We start from the raw sequence: 26,598 nt of genomic DNA, 5'->3' as shown, positions 1-26,598 counted from the left end.
CAATTCTGTTTCCCTCTTGATCTTAGTTGCTGTATTCATTGTTTAAATTTGGACCATTATTTTTTTTTAACTTTTTATTTTTACTTCATTTTACTTTACAATACTGTATTGGTTTTGCCATACATTGACATAAATCCACCACGGGTGTACATGAGTTCCCAATCCTGAACCCCCCTCCCACTTCCCACCCCATATCATCTCTCTGGATCATCCCCGTGCACCAGCCCCAAGCATCCTGTATCCTTTATCAAACATAGACTGGCGATTCGTTTCTTACATGATAGCATACATGTTTCAATGCCATTCTCCCAAATCATCCCAGCCTCTCCCTCTCCCTCAAAGTCCAAAAGTCCATTCTATACATTTTTGTCTCTTTTGCGGTCTCACATACAGGGTTATCCTTACCATCTTTCTAAATTCCATATATATGTGTTAGTATACTGTGTTGGTGTTTTTCTTTCTGGCTTACTTCACTCTGTATAATCAGCTCCAGTTTCATCCATCTCATTAGAACTGATTCAAATGTATTCTTTTTAATGGCTGATTAACACTCCATTGTGTATATGTACCACAGCTTTCTTAATCATTCATCTGCTGATGGACGTCTAGGTTGTTTCCATGTCCTGGCTATTATAAACAGTGCTGCGATGAACATTGGGGTACATGTGTCTCTTTCAATTCTGGTTTCCTCAGTGTGTATGCCCAGCAGTGGGATTGCTGGGTCATAAGGCAATTCTATTTCCAGTTTTTTAAGGAGTCGCCACACTGTTCTCCATAGTGGCTGTACTAGTTTGCATTCCCACCAACAGTGTAAGATGGTTCCCTTTTCTCCACACCCTCTCCAGCATTTATTGCTTGCAGACTTTTGGATTGCAGCCATTTTGATTGGGGTGAAATGGTACCTCAGTGTGGTCTTGATTTGCATTTCTCTGATAATGAGTGATGTTGAGCATCTTTTCATGTGTTTGTTAGCCATCCGTATGTCTTCTTTGGAGAAATGTCTATTTAGTTCTTTGGCCCATTTTTTGATTGGGTCGTTTATTTTTCTGGAATTGAGCTGCATGAGTTGCTTGTATATTTTTGAGATTAGTTGTTTGTCAGTTGCTTCATTTGCTATTATTTTCTCCCATTCTGAAGGCTGTCTTTTCACCTTGCTTATAGTTTCCTTTGTTGTGCAGAAGCTTTTAATTTTAATTAGGTCCCATTTGTTTATTTTTGCTTTTATTTCCAATATTCTGGGAGGTGGGTCATAGGGCATCTTGCTGTGATTTATGTTGAACAGTGTTTTGCCTATGTTTTCCTCTAGGAGTTTTATAGTTTCTGGTCTTATGTTTAGATCTTTAATCCATTTTGTTTTTGTGAATGGTGTTAGAAAGTGATCTAGTTTCATTCTTTTACAAGTGGTTGACCAGTTTTCCCAGCACCACTTGTTAAAGAGATTGTCTTTCCTCCATTGTATATTCTTGCCTCCACTGTCAAAGATAAGGTGTCCATAGGTGTGTGGATTTATCTCTGGGCTCTCTATTTTGTTCCATTGATCTATATTTCTGTCTTTTTGCCAGTACCATACTGTCTTGATGACTGTGGCTTTGTGGTAGAGCCTGAAGTCAGGCAAGTTGATTCCTCCAGTTCCATTCTTCTTTCTCAAGATTGCTTTGGCTATTTGAGTTTTTTTGTATTTCCATACAAATCTTGAAATTATTTGTTCTAGTTCTGTGAAAAATACGGCTGGTAGCTTGATAGGGATTGCATTGAATCTGTAGATTGCTTTGGGTAGTATACTCATTTTCACTATATTGATTCTTCCGATCCATGAACATGGTTAAATTTGGACTATTAAAGTCTCTGAATATTATTGTTGTAGTGTCTGTCTGTAACTTCATATGGTCAGTCATGAAATATCACACATAACATTTTGGTCTGGAGGTGGACTCCTCAATATACATACACAAATATAGATACACATATTCATACACATATATACCTACATAGACATAAATGCATATACATAGATATATTTTAAAATCACGAGTTCTCATGAATGTCTTCAATTCTAATTTATCCTCTCAGGTCTTATTTTTTCCTTCTTTTGTTTTGTATGTGTATGTCCTTCCTTCTACAGTGTGAACTTGACTCTGAACAACAGCAGCACATTTACTCATTTGATGTATCCTATAATGCTGCTAAATTTGTTTGAGAATTCTTTGCCATTTTATTTCCATTTTAGTATTTTGTTTCTTTTATTTTGCAGGTGATATGTGCAACATTAACCTACTTCCCAAAGTATAAGCATGCAAAGGATGTACAGTTGTCCTTTGGTACCCACAAAAGATTGGTTCCAGGACCCTCCTAGATACCAAAATCCAGAGATGCTTAAGTCCCTTATATAAAATGGTGCATATATTTGCTATATTTGCATATAGCTTATGCATATCTTCCCAAATATTTTAAATTATCTCTTGCTTACTTAGAGTACCTAATACAATGTGAACAGTATGTAAATAGTTGTAACTACAATGGAAATATTAGCTAAGTAGTTGCCAGCACATGGCAGAGTTTTTCTTTTTGTAACTTTGTGGAATTTTTTCTGAATGTTTGCAACCTGCAGTTGATTGAATCTGCAGATGGTGGTACCCACAGATACAAATGGCCAACTGTACTTAGAGAACTGTCATTCCTCCTGTACTCTCCAGCCCTACTATTACCCCCTTGAAGGCAAATAAGTATATTGTTTCTGATTTAAATTTCTAGTGTTTTGTTTTGTAAAGATTAGTGTCCCTGTTTCTCTCCACTTTACCCCCTCATTTCCCATGTTTTCCTTCTCAAATGGTAACATACTGAATATCTTCTTTTTCTTTTTTTCTCATTTAACATTATGTGCTAGAATAATAAAACACAACCCCATTGAAGCTATTTTCATGTCAGACCTAGCGTTATGGTAATTTAGTTGTTGTTGTTCAGTCGCAAAGTCATGTGTGACTATCACAACCCCATGGACTGGAGCATGCCAGGCTCTTCTGTCCTCCACTATCTCTGTCTCCTGTAGTTTGCTTAAATTCATGTCCATTGAGTCGGTGATGCTCTCTAACCATCTCACCCTCTGCTGCCCACTTCTTTTGCCTTCAGTCTTTCCCAGCATCAGGTTCTTTTCCACTGAGTCAGCTCTACCCATCATGACCATAGCCAAAGTATTGGAGCTTCACCTTCAGCATCAGTCCTTCCAATGAATATTCAGGGTTGATTTCCTTTAGGATTGACTGGTTTGGTCTCCTTGCTATCCAAGGGACTCTCAAGAGTCTTCGCCAGCACCACACTTTGAAAGCACACTTCAGTGCTCAGCCTTGTTTATGATCCAACTCTCTTACATGAATACTGGAAAAATCATAGCTTTGACTATATGAACTTTTGTCAGCAATTTAGTTATAACTTTAAAAAAATGAGAGAAAATTCTGCTGTGTGTTTGTTATAAATATAGAGATTTCACAATAGTTCTATCTATTTAGTAGACTAAAATGCATCTCTTTATGTAGCTCCTGGTAGAGAATTAGATGAAAATCCTCTGCTTGAGAATGAAACACCATCAGAAGCTAAAAAACAGTTGTTGAAACCAGGAACTGCTAGAGCAAATAGACGCAATGGTAAGAATTATAGATATCTTTTAATTATTTGTGCTTCCCTTGTGGCTCAGCTGGTAAAGAATCCACCTGCAATGCAGGAGACCTGGGTTCGATCCCTGGGATGGGAAGATCCCTTGGAGAAGGAAAGTCTTCCCCACTCCAGTATTCTGGCCTGGAGAATTCCATGGACAGTATAGTCTGTGGGGTTGCTAAGAGTCGGACACAACTGAGCAAATTTCACTTTAAATTATTTGAAGTTAAGCTCATTAAAAGATACTTTTTCTTTAATTTTCATTAAATAATGGATAAAGCAACAAAGATCAAGATAGAGCAAAAAAATTGAACAACACCTTATAAATATTTGTGCATATATTTTATAGAAGTTTTACGCCTTGATGTAAGTGTAAATACCCTAAGATAACTAGAAAACTAAATGAAACCTTTGATCAACTTTGTTTGGTATTTGCATGGTTAATGACTAGTATATAACAAGACTGCCTCCACACACACTCATGAAAACTGCTTACACAAATTGCCTACTTCTCTTCCAGGGTCTCTCTGAATATGTATTATAATTCACTGCTTTGCAGTCCTCCTCCTTTAGTGTTGAATGAATTGGAAGAAACTTTGCTGATTACTTGGTATATTCAGAAGTTTTGTAATAGATCCATTTTTCTATTTAGCGTTTCTTATAACAGAGCCAAAAGCTATAACTATTGATGATCAATTGCCTGAGGATATAGCTTCAGTTTTCAACAGGAAGTCTCAAATTAACCTTGAAGCTTCAGGAAATGGCAGTTTTGATAGTAAGTAATTAATTTAAAATCTTGAAAAATATTTTCAGTTAAATTCAGGAGAGCTTAGATCCATAGTTTATGAATGTATCTATAAGTATTTTGTTCATTGATTATTTATCTGTGTTCTATAATTCCTGAGTTGGATGGGTTAAATTTCCTGCTATGATTATGAATTACTCTGTTCTGTTCTTATGTTGTATCAAGTCTTGTCTTATGATACTTTATCATTGACATTCATATAAAGTTAAAATGAATAATTTTCCCAGAATTTTCTAGTCAAGAGTACTGGAATGGGCTGCCATTTCCTTTTCCAGGGGATTTTCCAGGGTTGCCAGGGAACAAATCCAGGTCTCTTGCATTGCAGGCAGATGCTTTACCATCTGAACCACCAGGGAAGCCCCGAGAGGACAGACCCTTTTCTAATAAAGGACCCACTTTATCATTTTTATAGGTTTTTTTTTTTTTTTTTTTTTGCCATAAAAAAACTACCATGCCTGCTTTTAATGTGGCTTTAACTTCTGACTGGTATTTTCATGACACATTTTTTTTTTCTGTCCTGTCGTTTTAATCATTTTGTATCATTATGATTTTTCTTTTAGTATGAAGATTATAACTGAGTATTTTTCAAAATCAGCTTGAAATGTTTGTCTTTTTTTCTTTGAATATTTGTTTATTTGGCTTTGTTGGGTCTTAGTTGTGGCACATGGGCTTAGTTGCACCATGCATGTAGGATCTTAGTTCCCTGACCAGGGATTAAACCCAAGTCCCCTGCATTGTAAGGTGGAGTCTCAATCACTGGACCACAAGGGAAGTCCCTATATCTTTGTCTTTTAATTAGCAGTCATAGTCACACTTCATCAAATATTGATGCTTTGAGAGTAAAGTTATGCCATTTTCTTTGTGCTTCAATTCTTCCTGCTTTATAAGTTTCTTTTACTCTTTTTCTGATATATATTTTTGTATAATTACATATTTTTTCTTAGACATATCTAACACTGCAAATTTTAACTTTATTCTAAAGTGTCTGGTGTGCTGCGGTTCATGGGGTCGCAAAGAGTCGGACACGACTGAGCGACGGAACTGAAATGAAAGTGTGAATATGCCAAGAAAGTGAAATAATATTTTAAATAGTGCTCAGTTCAGTTCCGTCGCTCAGTCATGTCCGACTGTTTACGACCCCATGAATCACAGCACGCCAGGCCTCCCTGTCCCTCACGAACTCTCCGAGTTCACTCAAACTCACGTCCATTGAGTCGGTGATGCCATCCAGCCATCTCATCCTCTGTCATCCCCTTCTCCTCCTGCCTCCAATCCCTCCCAGCATCAGAGTCTTTTCCAGTGAGTCAACTCTTCACATGGGGTGGCCAAAGTACTGGAGTTTCAGCTCTAGCATCATTCCTTCCAAAGAAATCCCAGGGCTGATCTCCTTCAGAATGGACTGGTTGGATCTCCTTGCATTCCAAGCGACTGTCAAGAGTCTTCTCCAACACCACAGTTCAAAAGCATCAGTTCTTTGGCACTAAGCTTTCTTCACAGTCCAACTCTCACATCCATACATGACCACAGGAAAAACCATAGCCTTGGCTAGACGGACCTTTGTCGGCAAAGTAATGTCTCCGCTTTTCAATATGCTTTCTAGGTTGGTCATAACTTTCCTTCCAAGGAGTAAGCGTCTTTTAATTTCATGGCTGCAGTCACCATCTGCAATGATTTGGGAGCCCCAAAAAATAAAGTCTGATACTGTTTCCACTGTTTCCCCATCTATTTCCCATGAAGTGATGGGACCAGATGCCATGATCTTTGTTTTCTGAATGTTGAGCTTTAGCCAATATTAAATTATTATTCACTTTAGATTATTGATATCTCTGAATATCTAAACAAGACTGATTCTATTTATAGACATGAAAAATGTAGTCACGTATGTTTATTCTTCAATAATCTTTTTAATGCTTTATTACCACAGAGTATGACTTGTTTATATTTTAATAAATGAGACAAAATATTGTTGGGTAATTAACATATATTGCATATATTGCTTATAGCACAAATCTGGTTGTCTAGTACATTGAAAGTCATCTTATAGCTCAGAGTATGCATGAAGTATCAGATAAATTATTTTCCTTGGAGTCGATAGAAAAAATTCAGTGGTAAATATTATTATAAAAATTATTAAATTATTTTAATTGAATTAATTGATTTTAATTAAGTGACATGTAGCCTGATTCAGACTTACAATATCACTGCAAAGTTTTTAAAAGTTATATTAAAATTTTTTTTAATTTCTTGGTTTTCTTGAATTTTTGGTTCATTCTACCATTTGCTGAAACATGCATATTGAATTCTTTTGCTATAATTTTGGATTTATCTATTTTTGTATTACTGGCCTCCTTATACTGCCTGTGTTATTAAGTATATACAGTTTTATAAAAGTGCATGTTTCTAGTGAACTCAACTTTTTATTAAAGAGACTGTCTTAATCTTTGGTAAGTTCCTTTGACTTAAATTCTGTTTTGTCTGACGTTGATATAACTATAGCAGATCTATTTTGATTAATATATGCATACATATCTTTTTTCATATATTTGCTTTCCACCTTTATGTATTATTAAGCTTTGGTGTGGTGTATCTTATAAATAGTTTATAGTCAGATTGTTTACAAATCCAATATCTTTTCCTTTATTCCAGGAACACATAATCTATAATTATTAAAACTATAAATATATTGGATATAAATATCCTTGGATACTATGTTTTTACCCTCGTATTCCATTTTTCATTTTTAAATGAATATTGAATCACTATTTTTTATTCCAGTTTTAAAATCAATCTCATGGTTTAAAATGTGAAAACTTAAAAAAAGTGAATATGCTTAGAAAAATGAAGTTACCTTCAACTTTTAAGTATATGTATGAAATAACAGAGTGCCTACACATTTTTTCAGTAGAAACACTCTCATGGTTACGCTAAACATCATAGTCCAGTCTTATATTTTGATCTTTTAAAAAATTGTGGTCATTTACTTAAATTGTTACAAAAATGAAAGGAAACTTTAGGTGATACTTGGTCTATCTTAATTCAGAAGCTTCACAATAAAAGTTTCCTGTTTTAGTGGATTAAAATCTTTTCTTATAGTTGAGAAAATGGGTATCAGATGAAAATATGTCAAATGAAGATGAAGTTTTAATCTCAAAAATCCCACCTCAAATTAAGAATGTTGGAAGTTCTAGGAAACTGTTTTTGACAGCTTGACTATGATATGTATATGTGTGGATCTCATTGAGTATGCTTTACTTAGGGCTTGTTGAGCTACTTTATGTGAAGGTTACTGTTTTTCATAATATTGGGGAAGTTACTGATCATTATTTCTTCTTTCTCTGCTTTTCCTCTTTGTTGCCCATTGTGCTTATCTTGATACGCTTGTTTCCATCTATCTCTGAGGCTCTGTTTATTTCTCTTCATGGTCCTCAGACTGGATAATCTCAGTTTACCTCTGTTCAGTTTCACTAAGTCTTTCCCTTTTTAACCCAACCTTTATTTTTATTTTTTTAATATAAATTTATTTATTTTAATTAGAGGCTGATTACTTTGCAATATTGTATTGGTTTTGCCATACATTGACATGAATCTACCACAAGTGTACATGTGTTCCCCATCCTGAACCCCTCTTCCACCTCTCTCCCCATACCATCCCCAGTGCACCAGCCCCGAGCACCCTGTATCATGCATCGAACCTGGACTGGTGATTCGTTTCACATATGATAATACACATGTTTCAATGCCATTCTCGCAAATCATCCCACCCTTGCCCTCTCCCACAGAGTCCAAAAGACTGTTCTATACATCTGTGTCTCTTTTGCTGTCTCACATATAGAGTTATTGTTACCATCTTTCTAAATTCCATATATATGCATTAGTATACTATACTGGTGTTTTTCTTTCTGGCTTACTTCACTCTGTATAATAGGTTCCAGTTTCATCCACCTCTTTAGAACTGATTCAAATGTATTCTTTTTAATGGCTGAGTAATACTCCTTGTGTATATGTAACCACAACTTTCTTATCCATTCGTCTGCTGATGGACATCTAGATTGCTTCCATGTCCTGGCTGTTATGAACAGTGATGTGATGAACATTGGGGTACACTTGTCTCTTTCAATTCTGGTTTCCTTGGTGTGTATGCACAGTAGTGGGATTCCTGGATCATATGGCAGTTCTTTTTCCAGTTTTTTCAGGAATCTCCACACTGTTCTCCATAGTGGCTGCACTAGTTTGCATTCCCACCAACAGTGTAAGAGGGTTCCCTTTTCTCCACACCCTCTCCAGCATTTATTGTTTGTAGACTTTTGGATAGCATCCATTCTGACTGGCATGAAATGGTACCTCATTGTGGTTTTGATTTGCATTTCTCTGATAATGACTGCTGTTGAGCATCTTTTCATGTATTTGTTAGCCATCTTTATGTCTTCTTTGGAGAAAAGTCTGTTTAGTTCTTTGGCCCATTTTTTGTTTGGGTTGTTTATTTTTCTGGAATTGAGCTGCATAAGTTGCTTGTATATTTTTGAGATTAATTCTTTGTCAGTTGCTTTGTTTACTATTATTTTCTCCCATTCAGAAGGCTGTCTTTTCACCTTGCTTATAGTTTCCTTTGTTGTGCAGAAGCTTTTAATTTTAATTAGGTCCCATTTGTTTATTTTTGCTTTTATTTCCAATATTCTGGGAGGTGGGTCATAGGGCATCTTGCTGTGATTTATGTTGAACAGTGTTTTGCCTATGTTTTCCTCTAGGAGTTTTATAGTTTCTGGTCTTATGTTTAGATCTTTAATCCATTTTGTTTTTGTGAATGGTGTTAGAAAGTGATCTAGTTTCATTCTTTTACAAGTGGTTGACCAGTTTTCCCAGCACCACTTGTTAAAGAGATTGTCTTTCCTCCATTGTATATTCTTGCTTCCACTGTCAAAGATAAGGTGTCCATATGTGTGTGGATTTATCTCTGGGCTTTCTATTTTGTTCCATTGATCTATATTTCTGTCTTTTTGCCAGTACCATACTGTCTTGATGACTGTGGCTTTGTAGTAGATGACTGTGGCTTCATCCCTGTGAAGTCAGGGATGTTGATTCCTCCAGTTCCATTCTTCTTTCTCAAGATTGCTTTGGCTATTTGAGGTTTTTTGTATTTATATACAAAATGTGAAATTATTTGTTATAGCTCTGTGAAAAATACCGTTGGTGGATTGATAGGGATTGCATTGAATCTATAGATTGCTTTGGGTAGTATATTTTCACTATGTTGATTTTTCACTGTATTGGTTCTTCCGATCCATGAACATGGTATATTTCTCCATCTATTTGTGTCCTCTTTGATTTCTTTCACCAGTGTTTTATACTTTTCTATATATAGGTCTTTTGTTTCTTTAGGTAGATATATTCCTGAGTATTTTATTCTTTTCATTGCAATGGAGAATGGAATTGTTTCCTTAATTTCTCTATTTTCTCATTGTTAGTGTATAGGAATGCAAGAGATTTCTGTGTGTTGATTTTATATCCTGCAACTTTACTATATTCATTGATTAGCTCTAGTAATTTTCTGGTGGAGTCTTTAGGGGTTTCTATGTAGAAGATCATGTCATCTGCAAACAGTGAGAGTTTTACTTCTTCTTTTCCAATCTGGATTCCTTTTATTTCTTTTTCTGCTCTGATTGCTGTGGCCAAAACTTCCAAAACTATGTTGAATAGGAGTGGTGAGAGTGTGCACCCTTGTCTTATTCCTGACTTTAGGGGAAATGCTTTCAATTTTTCACCATTGAGGATAATGTTTGCTGTGGGTTTGTCATGTATAGCTTTTATTATGTTGAGGTATGTTCCTTCTATTCCTCCTTTCTGGAGGGTTTTTTTTTAAAATCATAAATGGATATTGAATTTTGTCAAAGGCTTTCTCTGCATCTATTGAGATAATCATATGGGTTTTATTTTTCAATTTGTTAATGTGGTGTATTACACTGGTTGATATTGAAGAATCCTTGCATCCCAGGGATAAAGCCCACTTGGTTATGATGTATGATCTTTTTAATATGTTGTTGGATTCTGTTTGCTAGAATTTTGTTAAGGATTTTTGCATCTATTTTCATCAGTGATATTGGCCTGTAGTTTTCTTTTTTTGTGGCATCTTTGTCAGGTTTTGATATTAGTGTGATGGTGGCCTCATAGAATGAGTTTGGATGTTTACCTTCCTCTGCAATTTTCTGGAAGAGTTTGAGTAGCATAGATGTTAGCTTTTCTCTAAATTTTTGGTAGAATTCAGCTGTGAAGCCGTCTGGCCCTGGGCTTTTGTTTCCTGGAAGATTCTGATTACAGTTTCAATTTCCATGCTTGTGATGGGTCTGTTAAGATTTTCTATTTCTTCCTGGTTCAGTTTTGGAAAGTTGTACTTTTCTAAGAATTTGTCCATTTCTTCCAAGTTGTCCATTTTATTGGCATATAGTTGCTGGTAGTAGTCTCTTATGATCCTTTGTATTTCTGTGTTGTCTGTTGTGATCTCTCCATTTTCCTTTCTAATTTTGTTGATTTGATTCTTCTCCCTTTGTTCCTTGATGAGTCTGGCTAATGGTTTGTCAGTTTTATTTATTTTGTCAAAGAACCAGCTTTTGGCTTTGTTGATTTTTGCTATGGTCTCTTTTGTTTCTTTAGCATTTATTTCTGCCCTAATTTTTAAGATTTCCTTCCTTCTGCTAACCCTGGGGTTCTTCATTTCTTCCTTTTCTAGTTGCTTTAGGTGTAGAGTTCGGTTATTTAGTTGACTTTTTTCTTGTTTCTTGAGGTAAGCCTGTATTGCTATGAACCTTTCCCTTAGCACTGCTTTTACAGTGTCCCGTAGGTTTTGAGTTGTTGTATTTCCATTTTCATTCGTTCCTATGCATGTTTTGATTTCTTTTTTGATTTCTTCTGTGACTTGTTGGTTATTCAGCAGTGTGTTGTACAGCCTCCATATGTTGGAATTTTTAATAGTTTTTCTCCTGTAATTGACATCTAATCTAATTGCATTGTGGTCAGAAAAGATGCTTGGAATGATTTCAGTTTTTTTTTTAAATTTACCAAGGCTAGATTTATGGCCCAGGATGTGATCTATCCTGGAAAAGGTTCCATGTGCGCTTGAGAAAAAGGTGAAATTCATTGTTTTGGGGTGAAATGTGCTATAGATATCAACGAGGTCTAACTGGTCTATTGTATCATTTAAAGTTTGTGTTTCCTTGTTAATTTTCTGTTTAGTTGATGTATCCATAGGTGTGAGTGGGGTATTAAAGTCTCCCACTATTATTGTGTTATTGTTAATTTCCCCTTTCATACTTGTTAGCAGTTGCCTTACATATTGCAGTGCTCCTATATTGGGTGCATATATATTTATAATTGTTATATATTCTTCTTGGATGGATCCTTTGATCATTATGTAGTGTCCTTTTTTGTCTCTTTCCACAGCCTTTGTTTTAAAGTCTATTTTATGTGATATGAGTACAACAAAGGTCTGTCTAGTCAAGGCTATGGTTCTTCCAGTAGTCATGTATGGATGTGAGAGTTGGACTGTGAAGAAAGCTGAGCACCAAAGAATTGATGCTTTTGAACTGTGGTGTTTTAGAAGATTCTTGAGAGTCCCTTGCACTGCAAGGAGATCCAACCAGTCCATCCTACAGGAGATCAGTCCTGGGTGTTCATTGGAAGGACTGATGCTAAAGCTGAAACTCCAATACTTTGGCCACCTCATGCCAAGAGTTGACTCATTGGAAAAGACCCTGATGCTGGGAGGGATTGGGGGCAGGAGGAGAAGGGGACAACAGAGGATGAGATGGGTGGATGACATTACTGACTCTATGCACAAGAGTTTGGGTGAACTCTGGGAGTTGGTGATGGACAGGGAGGCCTGGCGTGCTGCGATTCATGGGGTCGCAAAGAGTCGGACATGACTGAGCAGCTGAACTGAGTATCGCTACTCCTGCTTTCTTTTGGTCTCTGTTTGCATGGAATATCTTTTTCCAGCCCTTCACTTTCAGTCTGTATGTGTCCCTTGTTTTGAGGTGAGTCTCTTGTAGACAACATATATAGGGGTCTTTTTTTGGTATCCATTCAGCCAGTCTTTGTCTTTTGGTTGGGGCATTCAACCCATTTACATTTAAGATAATTATTGATAAATGTGATCCCATCGCCATTTACTTTATTGTTTAGGGATCAAGTTTGTACACCCTTTCTATGTTTCCTGTCTAGAGAAGATCCTTTAGCATTTGTTGGAGAGCTGGTTTGGTGGTGCTGAATTCTTTTGCTTGTCTGTAAAGCTTTTGATTTCTCCTTCACATTTGAATGAGATCCTTGCTGGGTACGGTAATCTGGGTTGTAGATTATTTTCTTTCATCACTTTAAGTATGTCCTGCCTTTCCCTTCTGGCCTGAAGAGTTTCTATTGAAAGATCAGTTGTTATCCTTATGGGAATCCCCTTGTGTGTTATTTGTTGTTTTTCCCTTGCTGCTTTTAATATTTGTTCTTTGTATTTGATCTTTGTTAATTTGATTAATATGTGTCTTGGGGTGTTTCACCTTGGGTTTATCCTGTTTGAGACTCTCTGGGTTTCTTGGACTTGGATGATTATTTCCTTCCCCATTTTAGGGAAGTTTTCAACTATTATCTTCTCAAGTATTTTCTTATGGTCTTTCTTTTTGTCGTCTTCTTCTGGGACTCCTATGATTTGAATGTTGGGGCATTTAACATTGTCCCAGAGGTCTCTGAGATTTTCCTCATTTCAATTCTTTTTTCTTTTTTCCTGTTTGCTTCATTTATTTCTGCCATTCTATCTTCTACCTCACTTATCCTATCTTCTGCCTCCGTTATTCTACTGTTGGTTCCCTCCAGAGTGTTTTTTATCTCATTTATTGCATTATTCATTATATATTGGCTCTTTTTTATTTCTTCCAGGTCCTTGTTAAATATTTCTTGCATCTTCACAATCCTTGTCTCCAGGCTATTTATCTGTAGCTCCATTTTGTTTTCAAGATTTTGGATCATTTTCACTATCATTATTCAGGATTCTTTATCAGGTAGATTGCCTACCTCTTCCTCTTTGGTTTGGTTTGGTGGGCATTTATCCTGTTTCTTTACCTGCTGAGTATTTTTCTGCCTTTTCATCTTGTTTATATTTGCTGTGTTTGGGGTGTCCTTTCTCTATTCTGGCAGTTTGCAGTTTTTCTTTATTATGGAGCTTCCTCACTGTGGGTGGTGTTGGATAGGTGGCTTGTCAAGGTTTCCTGATTAGGGAAGCTTGTGTCAGTGTTCTGGTGGATGGAGCTGGATTTCTTCTCTCTGGAGTGCAATGAAGTGTTCAGTAGTGAGTTTTGAGATGTCAGTGGGTTTGGTGTGACTTTGGGCACCCTGTATATTGAAGCTCAGGGCTATGTTCCTGTGTTGCTGGAGAATTTGTGTGGTATGTCTTGCTCTGGAACTTGTTGTCCCTTGGGTGGTGCTTGGCTTCAGTGTAGGTATGGAGGCATGTGGATGAGCTCTAATTGATTAATGTTCCCTGGAGTCAGGAGTTCTCTGGTGTTCTCAAGATTTGGACTTAAGCCTCCTGCCTCTGGATTTCAGTCTTATTCTTACTGTAGCCTCAAGACTTCTTCATCTATACAGCACCAATGATAAAACATCTAGGTTAATGATGAAAAGTTTCTCCAGTGAGGGCCACCTGGAGAGGTTCTCAGAGTTACATGGAGAAGAGACGAGGGATGAGGGAGAGACGGGTGACCAGGAGGAGAAGAGGGGGAATCAAAAGGGGAGAGAGCAAGCTAGCCAATAATCAATTCCCTATGTGCTCTCCACAGTCTGGACCCCTCAGAGATGTTCACAGAGTTACACAGAGAAGAGAAGAGGGAGGAAGGAGACAGAGGTGACCAGGAGGAGAAAGTTCAGTTCAGTTCAGTTGCTCAGTTGTGTCCGACTCCTTGCAACCCCATGAATCACAGCACGCCAGGCCTCCCTGTCCATCACCAACTCCTGGAGTTCACTCAGACTCACGTCCATCGAGTCAGTGATGCCATTCAGCCATCTCATCCTCTGTTGTCCCCTTCTCCTCCTGCCCCCAATCCCTCCCAGCATCAGAGTCTTTTCCAATGAGTCAACTTTTCTCATGAGGTGGCCAAAGTACTGAAGTTTCAGCTTTAGCATCATTCCCTCCAAAGATATCCCAGGGCTGATCTCCTTCAGAATGGACTGGTTGGATCTCCTTGCAGTCCAAGGGACTCTCAAGAGTCTTCTCCAACACCACAGTTCAAAAGCATCAATTCTTCAGTGCTCAGCTTTCTTCACAGTCCAACTCTCACATCCATACATGACCACTGGAAAAATCATAGACTTGACTACAGGAGGAGAAAAGGGGGAATCAAAAGGAGAGAGACAGATCCAGCCTGTAATCAGTTCCCTAAGTGTTCTCCACAGCCCGGAACACACAAAGAGATTCACAGAGTTGGGTAGAGAAGAGAAGGGGGAGGGAGGAGATAGGCGCCACCTGATGGAGAGAAAGGAGAGTCAACAGGGGGAGAGAGCAATCAAGCCAGTAATCACATTCCCAAGTAAAAATGGGTACTGCAGATTGGGTTCTTAAAGGTACAAAATTGATAACAAATACCAGAAAGCAAAGATTAAAAATCTAGAGTAGAGGTTAGACTCTCAAAAATACAATATTAATAAACAAAATAAAGTCTCAAACATTATAAAATACATATATATGAAATTTGCTTTAAAAATAGTCTCTTTTTGCAAGGTAATAGATTATAAAAATGAAGATTAAAAGAGTATAGAGGCCTTAAAATTAAAAACAGGTTTTTTTTTTTAAATTTATAAAATGATAATAGTAAAAATATATCTAGAAATTTCTCTGGAGCTGTTGCAGACAGTATGGGGTCAGTTCATTTTCAGATAGTTCCTTGATCCGGCTTATACTTCTCAGGATTTATAGGCCCTTTCCACTGTAGTTGGTGCTAACTACAGGGTTTAAATCTGTTGCACCTGTCACTTCCAAAGCCGTTCCCTCTGTTTATTTTAGCTTCTTCTGTTTGCTGGTCTCTCGGTGTCTAATTTCCACCCTGACACCAGGGGGCAATGGTGGTCACTTATTTAGGCTCACTTGTTCAGTCCTACTGTGGGGAGGGAAGAACACTGCAAACAAATATCACTGGCATGTGTGGGGAGTGCTCGCAGTGTTTCTGCTGCACTGGGTTTGCCCCCGCTCATGGCATGTGTGCTTTCATGGTCTACACAGCTCAGGCTCTAAGTTGCTCTGCCGGGAACTGTCTGAGGCTGGCCGTGGGTTGCGTTCATTTTCCAGGTCTAAGCTGCTCAGGTTCTCAAGTACTCCCCAAATGGCAGACTCAGTTGGCCCTGTGTTTTGTGCCCTTCCCAGGTCCGAGCAGCTCTGGTGACCAGGTGCTTGGCGAGCACAGTCTCCTCCAGGTGGGGGGGTGTGTGTCTTATCGCCTGCCCCATCCCAGCAGCTTGGTTTTCTGGGTGTACAATGGGCGTGCCTTCTCAGGTGTGCCATGTGTCTCTTCTGGGGAGCTGATCTCTGGCTGTCACCCTCCCGGTGGATGTCAACCATCCAGAAACCCAAGAACTCTTGGTTAGCAATGGGGCCTGTTTGCAGTTTGGTAGAGGATGCCTCTCTGGGGCCGTGATTGCCCCTTTCTGGCTCTGGCTGCCTCCCTGCCTGCTTGTCTCCGGCGGGGGATGGGCCAGTCTGCAGCCTGCTAGCTCTCCTCTGGTGTTTGCTCAGTCCTTTGTTTTGTGAGCAGGCCTGGCAGTGCCTCAGGTTAGGGCTTTTCGCAGGACAGTTCTCGCTCTCTCTTTTTCTCTCTCTCTCTGGCTATCCCACAGTTTGGGTTGCTATCTCACTTTAGTTCCCTCAGATTGCCCTCAAGGCATTCTGGCCCAGTCCTTACCCTAAGCAATGCAGCCTGGGCCTCCCTGTTCATCCCCTGCTTGCTGGTGGCAGCTGGGAGCACTGGGAGTTGTAACTAGGCACTGTAATCTGTGGGTTTTAATTATTGATTGACTAATTTTTCCTCCCGGTTATGTGGCCCTCTGTGATTCCAAGATTCCCCACAGACCCCCATGAGAGTGTTTCCTGGTGTTTGGAAACTTCTCTTTTAAGACTCCCTTACCGGGATGGATCTCCATCCCTACCTCTTTTGTCTCTCTTTTTACCTTTTATATTTTGTTCTACTTCCTTTTGATGACAATGGAGTACCTCTCTGGGTGCCTCATGTCCTCTGCCAGCATTCAGAAGTTGTTTTGTGGAATTTGCTCAGCGTTCAAATGTTCTTTCGATGAATTTGTTGGGGAGAAAGTGGTCTCCCCATCCTATTCCTCCACCATCTTAGGACTGCCCCCTTAATTTGCTTTCACATTTGGAATATATAGGATATTAACCTACCTCTAAAAGAGATTGCAAGAGATCATGCTTTCCTGAATCCCTTCCCGTGTATGCCCCAGTTTATCCCTTCTGTTGTAAGTAACCATGTATTATACTGTCCTCTGGTTTATTATTTCTTTAAATCATTTGTAAATGTGTCTATTTTTCTTAATTTTCCCCTTAACTTCCCCTTCTTTCTTACCTCAAAGGTAATATACTAAATATATACTTTTTCACTTTTATTTTTTACATAACATTCTTGGAAATTCTTTCATGTCTGGATAACTTTTTCATTCAATTTATAGCTGAATGTACAGCTGTTTGTGTCACATTTTAAACCATTATTTATATCATAGTTTATGGTACATATCTTAGATTATTCAAGCAATGATCTATGAATATTCAGGTAGTTTGAATATTATGCAATTACACATGATGCTTTGATGAGTAATGTTGTGCCTATGTGTTTTCATTGTTTGATCTATGATTGATAGTGACCTAAAGTATAAGTAACCCAAGAAAACTAGAGACTGATAGAAATATATTCAAAACACTCACTAAAACTTTTCTCACAATTTTTATGTCATATCTAGCTTTATGATAATTTTTTTTATCAAAATGAAAGAGAATTCTGTTGTACACTTGTATAAATTTGAAGTTTAGATATTTCACAGTAGATCTGTTTTTTTCTGTTCAGTGGACTAAATGTACTTCTTTATGTAGGATATGATGAAGCATCATATGAAAAGGTTATGCTTAACCATCAGGATTTGGTGTCAAAAACCCAAATGCAAGTAAAGAAGCAAAGAACTCTGAAAAAGGAAAGACTCTCTCGTAAGCATCATAATCATAAATAACTTCATATCATTTAAAATTAAACTTATCAGATCTTTTTTGTTTCCTGAAGATATATCTCAGCATATGTTTTGTATGGATAAAATTTTACATTTTGATTTAAAATGTGAATACCTTAAGGCAGCTTAAAAACAAAAACAAAGTTCTTGATACAGTTTAGTTGGGATTTCTGACCTTAAGACTATTTCATGCTCAGTATCCATTAAGGACAATAATAGATCAGTAGTTATCTCACTAAGGCTATGTACCTTTCAGCCAACCTGGGAAATTTCTGCTCCGAACAACCAATGGCTGCCTCTGACCTCTGTCAGTGTCTTTTTGCTATAGGCTACAATGTCAGTAAGCTACAAAGAGGTCAGTAACTCAGAAAACAAATGGGGACTCAGAAGAGTCCAGGGAAGGAGCTTGAACGATCTGCTGGAAGTCTTCCAGAGCATCTTTTTGGCTGGGTCTCCACTCAAAGGGGATAGCCTTTATGGTAATTTCTTAGAAATGCGCCATCACATCCCTGTGGGCAGCATGCAAATGTGTTAGTAGTCAACAAATCCCATCAAAAGTCCCATCAATACATTTAAAATAAATAATTTGAGGAAGAGAGGGCCCAAAGGTTTGCAAACATCTCTGGAGTAAGATTTTTATCTGCTACAGGTCACACACTGGAATTTCACTTGGATACTAGGTCCTTGTCTATATTAATGGCCCAGCTATGTTGTCCCATATGGATCAACAGGATGTTCAGCGCTTGTGGGATCAGAAAGATGTCATCAATATAGCAAGGCTATCATTCCCTCTGTGAGTGGGACTTAATCTCAGTCATGCTCTACCCATTGAAGATAGGCAGATGGGGAATTGAGAGATCCCTGTGGAAGGACATTAGTGGCATATTTCAATTAATTATACATAGGGGTAAATTGATCATCGTCATTGGCATGAAGAGAGATGCTGAACAGTATTCAAGTTGTTGGTTGCTATATACTGAGTTCCTTTACCTTGGGCAATAGCTTCTGTGACAGTCACAATACCAGTGTGAGGTTGGTACTAACACTTTGTGCAGCCTTAATCATGTTAGTCTGTAGGCACCTGAGGTTTTGTGCACAGGTCTGATGGGGCTATTGAATGCAGATATAGTCTGTGGAATTTGTTGGTTTGTTTAAGCTCAGCAACAAGGGCAGCTATTTATTTTTTACACCCAGCATGTCAGTATTGTTTTTGGAATTTAACAGATAAGGGTTCTAGGTTCTGGTAATTGGATGGCTCAAGATCTTCCAGCCTGCCCCATTAAAATATCCTAACATTATCAAATCCTGTCACAGCTTGGAAGTGAATACAAGTGGTGGGACACCTAAATAATATATCTCTACCAATAATACGTTCAGCAATGAAGGCAATAACAATACAGCGTACCATAGTCTGGCCTGGAAAAGGTTTCTGTTTGTGGTGGTGGCCCCAAAACAGACAGCATTATCTGTTTCCCCCTCGTTCTAGTGCCAGGGCTTGTGAGGATTACAGATATTAGTGTACCACGATCCAAAAAGCCCAAGAAATGTAATTCTCCTCCAACTGCCTTTCAAACTTTGTCCTGGAATAGGCTCTCATATTTTTACCAGGGAAATAGGTGCTTTGTTATAGTCCTATTTTGTTTATTTTTGAAAGCTGGGAATCAGGATAAGTGTATATGCTAGTTTCCGATCTGTCTCAAGATTTATTGATAAAAGTATAGAAAATAGCACTTGCTTTATTCATAGCGGCCAGCAAAAAGTGAACCATAGTGGGGCTACATGTTAGGTCCTCATGGCCCATTGTTTAACAAGAGTACCTCGGGAAAGATTGAGGGCAGGAGGAGAAAGGGCGACAGAGGATGAGATGGTTGGATGGCATCACTGACTCGATGGACACGAGTTTGGGTGAACTCCGGGAGTTGCTGATGGACAGAGAGGCCTGGCGTGCTGCAGTTCATGGGGTCACAAAGAGTCGGACACGACTGAGCAACTGAACTGAACTGAATGTCCGTTTGTAGAGTCATCTCTTGTGTTGTTGGGAGAGTGTTAGCTATGATCAGTGCATTCCCTTGGCAAAACTCATCCTTGCCCTACTTCATTTTGTACTCCAAGGCCAAATTTGCTCTTTAGCTATCTCTTGGAGAAGGCAGTGGCAACCCACTCCAGTACTCTTGCCTGGCAAATCCCATGGATGGAGGAGCCTGGTAGCCTGTAGTCCATGGGGTCGCTAGCAGTCGGACATGACTGAGCGACTTCACTTTCACTTTTCTTTTTCATGCATTGGAGAAGAAATGGCAACCCACTCCAGTATTCTTGTCTGGAGGATCCCAGGGACGGGGGAGCCTGGTGGGCTGCCGTCTATGGGGTCGCACAGAGTCGGACACGACTGAAGCAACTTAGCAGCAGCAGCAGCTAGCTATCTCTTGACTTCTTATGTTTTCATTTCAATCCCCTGTGATGAAAAGGATACCTTGTGTTGGTGTTAGTTCTAGAAGGTCTTGTAGGTCTTCATAGAATCATTCAGCTTCTTCGGCATCAGTTGGGGCATGCTGCTACTGCTGCTAAGTCGCTGGCTCTGGGGAAACCTGGGTCTTACTCTGGGCCATACTCAGTAAATCTGTTACACAATTTTATGCTGATGGGTGGGGCTGTGCTCCCTCCCTGTAGTTTGGCCTGAGGTGGCCCATTCCTAGAGTCTGCAGTCTCTGTGTCAGGACTGTAGGCTCTTTAGTAGGACCCATGGTGATCTCCAAGAGAACTTAATGCCAACATGCCACACCTCCCAGGACTACTACTGCCAGTGCTCCTGTTCCCATGTTAGTCCACTGCTGACTCATGCCTCTACAGGAGACCCTCAAACACTCTCAGACAGGCCTGGCTTAGATCTTGTAGGGATCACTGGTCCTTCCCCTGGGTCCTGGTGCACATAAGGTTTTGTTTGTGCCCTCCAAGTATCTCTGGCTGGTATAAGGTTTGATTTTAATGTGATTGTCTCCCTCCTACTGCCTTGTTGTGGCATCTCTTTTGTTCTGGGACACGGAGTATCTTTTTCTTGGTGGATTCCAACATCCTCCTGTTAATAGTGGTTCAGCAGCTGATGGTTGTTCTGTAGTTGATGAGTTACTTGTATTTGTGCTTATCTTTTCATTCAGTAGCTTCAAGTTTGCTTTCAATGTTAGTCTTCCTTTTTATTTTTTAATTTAGTTTTGTTTTTTGAATATATAAAACATGAACCTTTTCCCAAAAGTAATAACTGGGCAAAGTGATATATGTAAATTGTCATTCCTTTTCTTATACCTTCCCTGCATTCCTTAGTCCTCACCCTCCTTTTGTAGGTATCCAACTAAATTGTTTTCTGATTTGTCTTCTCCATGTTTGATTGAAAAATAACTCATTTTTCCCCTGTTTTTATATTTCTTTCTTATGTCCCTGTCTTTCACAAAAGGTAGTATGTAAGATACTTATTTAAGTTTTTTTTTTCACTTAATACTACCTCCTTGAAATCCCTCCAAATCATTTTGTAGAGGTTTTTTTTCATTTCCTTTGCAGCAATAGGTACACTTGTTTATGCTACCAAGTACTGTAATTTATACTTTACCATAGTTTATAATATATACTTTAGTTGACTCAACCAATCAACCAAAGATCAACCAATCTTCTATGTTTATATATTTGGTGATTTTAATTATTTTGTAATTACACATAATATTGTAATGGAAAACTTGTACATACACATTTTCATTGTTTAGTCTATATGTATTTACCTAAAGTGTAAATAACACAAGAAAACTGGAGACTAATATACAAATATTTGATTCCTATGAAACAGACAGCTTCAACTTACATCTATCAGAATTTACCTCAAAATTTTCATGTGGATCTAGCATTGTGGCAGTTCATTTAAATTTTTATTAAAATAAGAGAATATGTTATTGCACAATTATTATAAATTTGAAATTAGAGATTTCACAATAATATTTGTTTTATTCACTTAGTGGACTAAATGTATCTCTCTATATAGCTCATGATAAAGTACGAGATAAAAAGCATATGCGTGAGAATCAAGATTCAAAAATCCAACAATATGTAAAGAAAGGAAAAAGTCACAGAAGGGAAGGACACACTAGTAAGTATAATAAATATAGATAATTTTTAATAAATATTTTAAATTAAACTCATCAAATTATCTTTTTTCTTTGGTTCATAAATATGTATATGGCATGTGTTTTATTTTATTTTAAATATTATTTTTCTTATTTATTTTTATTGAAGTGTACTTGGTTTACATTGTTGTTAATTCTGTTACATACCAGAGTGATTCAGTTATACATATATATATATATATATATATATATATATACACTCTTTTTTAAAATATTCTTTTCCATTATGGTTTTTCATTGTTGCTGTTGCTGTTTAGTTGCTAAGTCATGTCCAACTCTTTTGTGACTCCATGGATGATAGCCCACTCAGCTATCATAGGATCTTTTTTTAGTTGGAGTGTAATTGCTTTACAATGTTATGTTGTGTTAGTTTCTGCTGTACAACATGAATTGGCTGTAAGTATACATGTATTCCTTCCCTCTTGGATCTTTCTCACCCTGTGTCCCCCCTGCCACCCATCTACGTCACCACAGAGCAACGAGTTGAGCTCCCTGTGTTGTACACAGGTTCTCACCAGCTACCCATTTTATACGTGGTAGTGTATTTACGTCAGTCCCAATCTCTCAGTTTGTCCTGACTTCTCTTTCCCTTTCTTTGTCCACAAGTCCATTCTCTATGCCTGCATGTCTTTTTTTTCTCTGCATATAGGTTTATCAGTACCATTTTTATAGATTCCATATATATTTGTTAATATTTGATATTTGTTTTTCTTTTTGACTGACTTCACTTTGTATGATAGATTCTGGGTTCAACCATGTGACTACAAATGACCCAATTTCTTTCTTTTGTATGACTGAGTAATATTCTATTGTATATACATACTATATCTTCTTTACCTATTCATCTGTCAGTGAATATCTAGGTTGCTTCCATGTCCTGGCTATTGTAGATAGTGCTGCAATGAACATTGAGGTGCATGTGTATTTTTGAATTATGATTTTCTCAGGGTACATGCCCAGTAGGGGGATTGCTGGGTCATATGGTAGTTCTGTTTTTAGTTTTTTAAGGAACCCTCATACTGTTCTCCATAGTTCAGTTCAGTCGCTCAGTTATATCTGACTCTTTGTGACCCTGTGAACTGCAGCACGCCAGGCTTCCCTGTCCATCACCAACTCCCGGAGTCCACTCAAACCCATGTCCGTCGAGTCAGTGATGCCATCCAACCATCTCATCCTCTGTCATCCCCTTCTCCCACCTTCAATCTTTCCCAGCATCAGGGTCTTTTCAAATGAGTCAGCTCTTTGCATCAGGTGGCCAAAGTACTGGAGTTTCAGCTTCAGCATCATTCCCTCCAAAGAAATCCCAGGGCTGATCTCCTTCAGAATGGACTGGTTGGATCTCCCTGCAGTCCAAGGGACTCTCAAGAGTCTTCTCCAACACCACAGTTCAAAAGCATCAATTCTTCTGTGCTCAGCATTAAGCCTCTAATAATCAATTGACTCTATATACCTGAGGCCTCATCCACAGGCCAGATGGGGTTACTGAAATGGAGAAATAGTCTTGTGGAGAACTTTTGCTGCATTAAGCTCAGTAATGAGGTTTTAATCCTCTAGGTAGTTGCTTTGGCTGTCGAAGGCACTAGGTACTGGTAGTTTGTTAGGTTCGGTTTTTTATGTAGGGCCTCTGAAATGGCCTCAGTTATAGGATTTCTGAGCATGGATTGGGGATAAACACACACACACAAACTTTCCCCTCATCTTGCTCTAAAAAGACCAAAGAATGAAATTCTTCCTCACCTCCCCATCCTCATGTTGGGGACAGGGGAGATTTGTAAAACATTCTCATGTTCCCAGTGGAGACAGAAGGACCTTGGCCTAACTCATAGCCTTGTTTATTTTTAAAGTTAAGAGATCTGGATACAAGTAAGGGGATGCACTCTGATTCATATCAAGATTCATATCAAGATTCACTGGAAGGGTTGGAGAGAATGTTACTTTCATTAGTCATTAGTATGTGGACCCCATTGTGCCCAAAGGTCATTATCTAGTCCCAGATATCTGATGTAGAGCCTGTCAGTCTCCTCCTTGAGACCTACTGTTGGGTAAGAAAACCCATAGATGTCTTTGGGAAAGATCTTGACCCTGTGATCCAGGAGTAAGTACCCTATTACCGTTTTTACATCACTCTGACTACTACTGCTTTTTCTTTGCTTGGAAAGTTTTCAGTTCACATATAGATTGCTGTGAACCAGTTGACATCACTTTATGAAGAGGTTTAATTGAGCCAGGTAACCAGTTAGAGTGGCAAGAATGACCTTAGATCTGAGTCTGGTAAACAATCTAATCATTTACTTTTCTCACTTTTTTTGTTGTTGTTGTTGTTGAATCAAGGGACTATCAAGTGGCTTGCAGAACACCTTACCAGGTGGCTGTAAGGGTGGGCCAAAAAAGTTTTTTGAGAATTGTTTGAGAACTAACCACCATTGGACCAGTCAAGAGCAAATAATAGCTAGTAAAGGAAGAAGAGGCTCAGGTGTACATGACTTTTCTCCCACCTACCCCTTTCTTCATCCTCCTTGGGCATAATAACCATGAAACAGAGGGTCTGCAGTGACAGTAACCTCTGAAAGAGAGGGTCTGCAGTGACACACCAGAAAAGGTGCTGCTGTCTCCAGTTAACTCTAACAATATTACTTTCCTTATAGTGGAGTCAAACTATCCAAATCTCTATCATTTCTTTGTGTCGCTGGGCAAGGCAATCCCTGGGGCTCTACCTACTTTGTCATTAAATATGAGAAACAGTTCTTGTATTGAGGATGTTATCACTGCCAGCAACATGTTTAGATTTAATACTAGTCATTGCGACCAGTTCTGCATGCAACTTTTGGTGACCAAATACATTATTTTCTCTTTCTCTTTCCTGTATTTCTTTTTCTAAAGGTAAATATCTTATATTTTCTTTTTATTTCTTACTCTTTTCTTTCCTAAAAAATAGAATATTTTATATCTTCTCTTTCCATTATTTTGTTTATACTTAACCTCTCATCTAGCTATACTTCCAAGTTGGATTATAAGTATCTTTTTTATAGCTTTATGTGTAACTCTTTATATAAATAATAATTTATATTACCCTAATTTATAGTAAGTACCTTGTTATTCAAGTAATCTTATATGCTAATATATTTAGGGGCTTCTGAGTATTTTGTGATAAAAAATGTGGTGTGATGAATAACCTTTACATATACATTTTCATCATTTGGTCTATGAGTATGTATTAACCTAAACTATAATAATGTAAAACAAGTAGGGACTAATATAAAATATATTTGACATCAGCAAACATTTGTGAAATAATGAGACTTAGACACACTGAAATTTTTCTCACCATTTTCATATCAGGTCTAACATGATGGTAGTTTATTTATATATTTATAAAAAGGAAAAAATACTGTAAACACATGTATAAACTTGATATATAGGGATTTCAAGATCCATTTTTCTGCTTAATGCACTGAATGTGTCTCTCTATGTAGCTCGTGATGATGTATCAGATGAAAGTCTCATGTTTATGCAGCAAGACTTAAAGTTAGAAACAGAAATTCATGTAGAGAAACAAAAATCTTCTGGACCTGAAAGTGTCATTAGTAAGTAAAATAATTGTGGATAACCTTGTTTTTAACCTGTTCCAATTTTCACACTGTTTTATGTTTCCTTGCTGTCTCTCTGAATAAGCTGTAAGCACCACAAGGATGGACCCTGGGCTATCTTGCTTCTAGTATATCCTCAGCAAAAGTGCAGTGCCTGACCCAAAACAGGCATCCAATAAATAGTTTTTGAATACATGAAAAAAATTTTAAATGTACTCATCAGAAGATCTTTTCTTTGGTTCATGAAGATGTATTTGAGATTTAAAAAAAAAAACTAGTTCAAAGAGTCCTTGTATTTATTTTTTACATAGTATAAATGCTGGAGACATTGTAAATCCACAATTGCTCACAAAACTTATATAATTAGCAACTGAGAATCTATGTTCTTATGATCTCCATCTTTCATAGCTGTACACTCTTTGGAATTCATTCCATTATAGCAAAGAACCTTATCTCAAAGCACCAAGTTTCCAGGCATTACTGCAAACATGTTGTTTTCATTCTCTAATACATGGTTAAATTCCTGTGAAGCAAATCACAATTCATCTTCACCTTCAATGGATAAGGGAAAACAGTTAGGAAGCCAATGTCATTCTTACATCTAAAACTGATTCTGCCTCTTTACCTTAATATATTTCCTTCCATGAACATTTTAACTTTAAATGCATTTATGTTTAGTATGAATATAAGTTGAAACTTAAAAAGTCTCTTTCAGATTCATGTAACAGTTTGAGACATTCATATCCATTTTTCTGAGGAAAACAGAAACATGGTCTCTAGTGTAGTGTAGTGGAGACAGGGGTCAAGACCATCCCCATGGAAAAGAAATGCAAAAAAGCAAAATGGCTCTCTGGGGAGGCCTTACAAATAGCTGTGAAAAGAAGAGAGGCGAAAAGCAAAGGAGAAAAGGAAAGATATAAGCATCTGAATGCAGAGTTCCAAAGAACAGCAAGAAGAGATAAGAAAGCCTTCTTCAGTGATCAATGCAAAGAAATAGAGGAAAACAACAGAATGGGAAAGACTAGAGATCTCTTTAAGAAAATTAGAGATACCAAGGGAACATTTCATGCAAAGATGGGCTCAATAAAGGACAGAAATGGTATGGACCTAATAGAAGCAGAATATATTAAGAAGAGGTGGCAAG

General features: G+C 37.9%; 1 protein-coding gene across 1 annotated transcript in view; it reads left to right on the top strand.

The window, feature by feature from the left end:
• CCDC7 (coiled-coil domain containing 7) overlaps positions 1-25,459 on the top strand; it is a 98,397-nt gene extending 72,938 nt beyond the window's left edge. The window contains exons 20-23 of the mRNA XM_052651139.1: positions 3,531-3,638; positions 4,301-4,423; positions 17,574-17,684; positions 25,341-25,459. Of these exons, the coding sequence (XP_052507099.1) occupies positions 3,531-3,638; positions 4,301-4,423; positions 17,574-17,684; positions 25,341-25,459 (461 nt within the window). The remainder of the gene's footprint in view (positions 1-3,530; positions 3,639-4,300; positions 4,424-17,573; positions 17,685-25,340) is intronic.
• The last annotated feature ends 1,139 nt before the right edge of the window (positions 25,460-26,598 follow it).

Source organism: Budorcas taxicolor, chromosome 13 (genome assembly GCF_023091745.1).
Source record: "Budorcas taxicolor isolate Tak-1 chromosome 13, Takin1.1, whole genome shotgun sequence".
Lineage (NCBI taxonomy): Eukaryota > Metazoa > Chordata > Mammalia > Artiodactyla > Bovidae > Budorcas > Budorcas taxicolor.
This window is presented reverse-complemented; position numbering and strand designations above follow the sequence as displayed.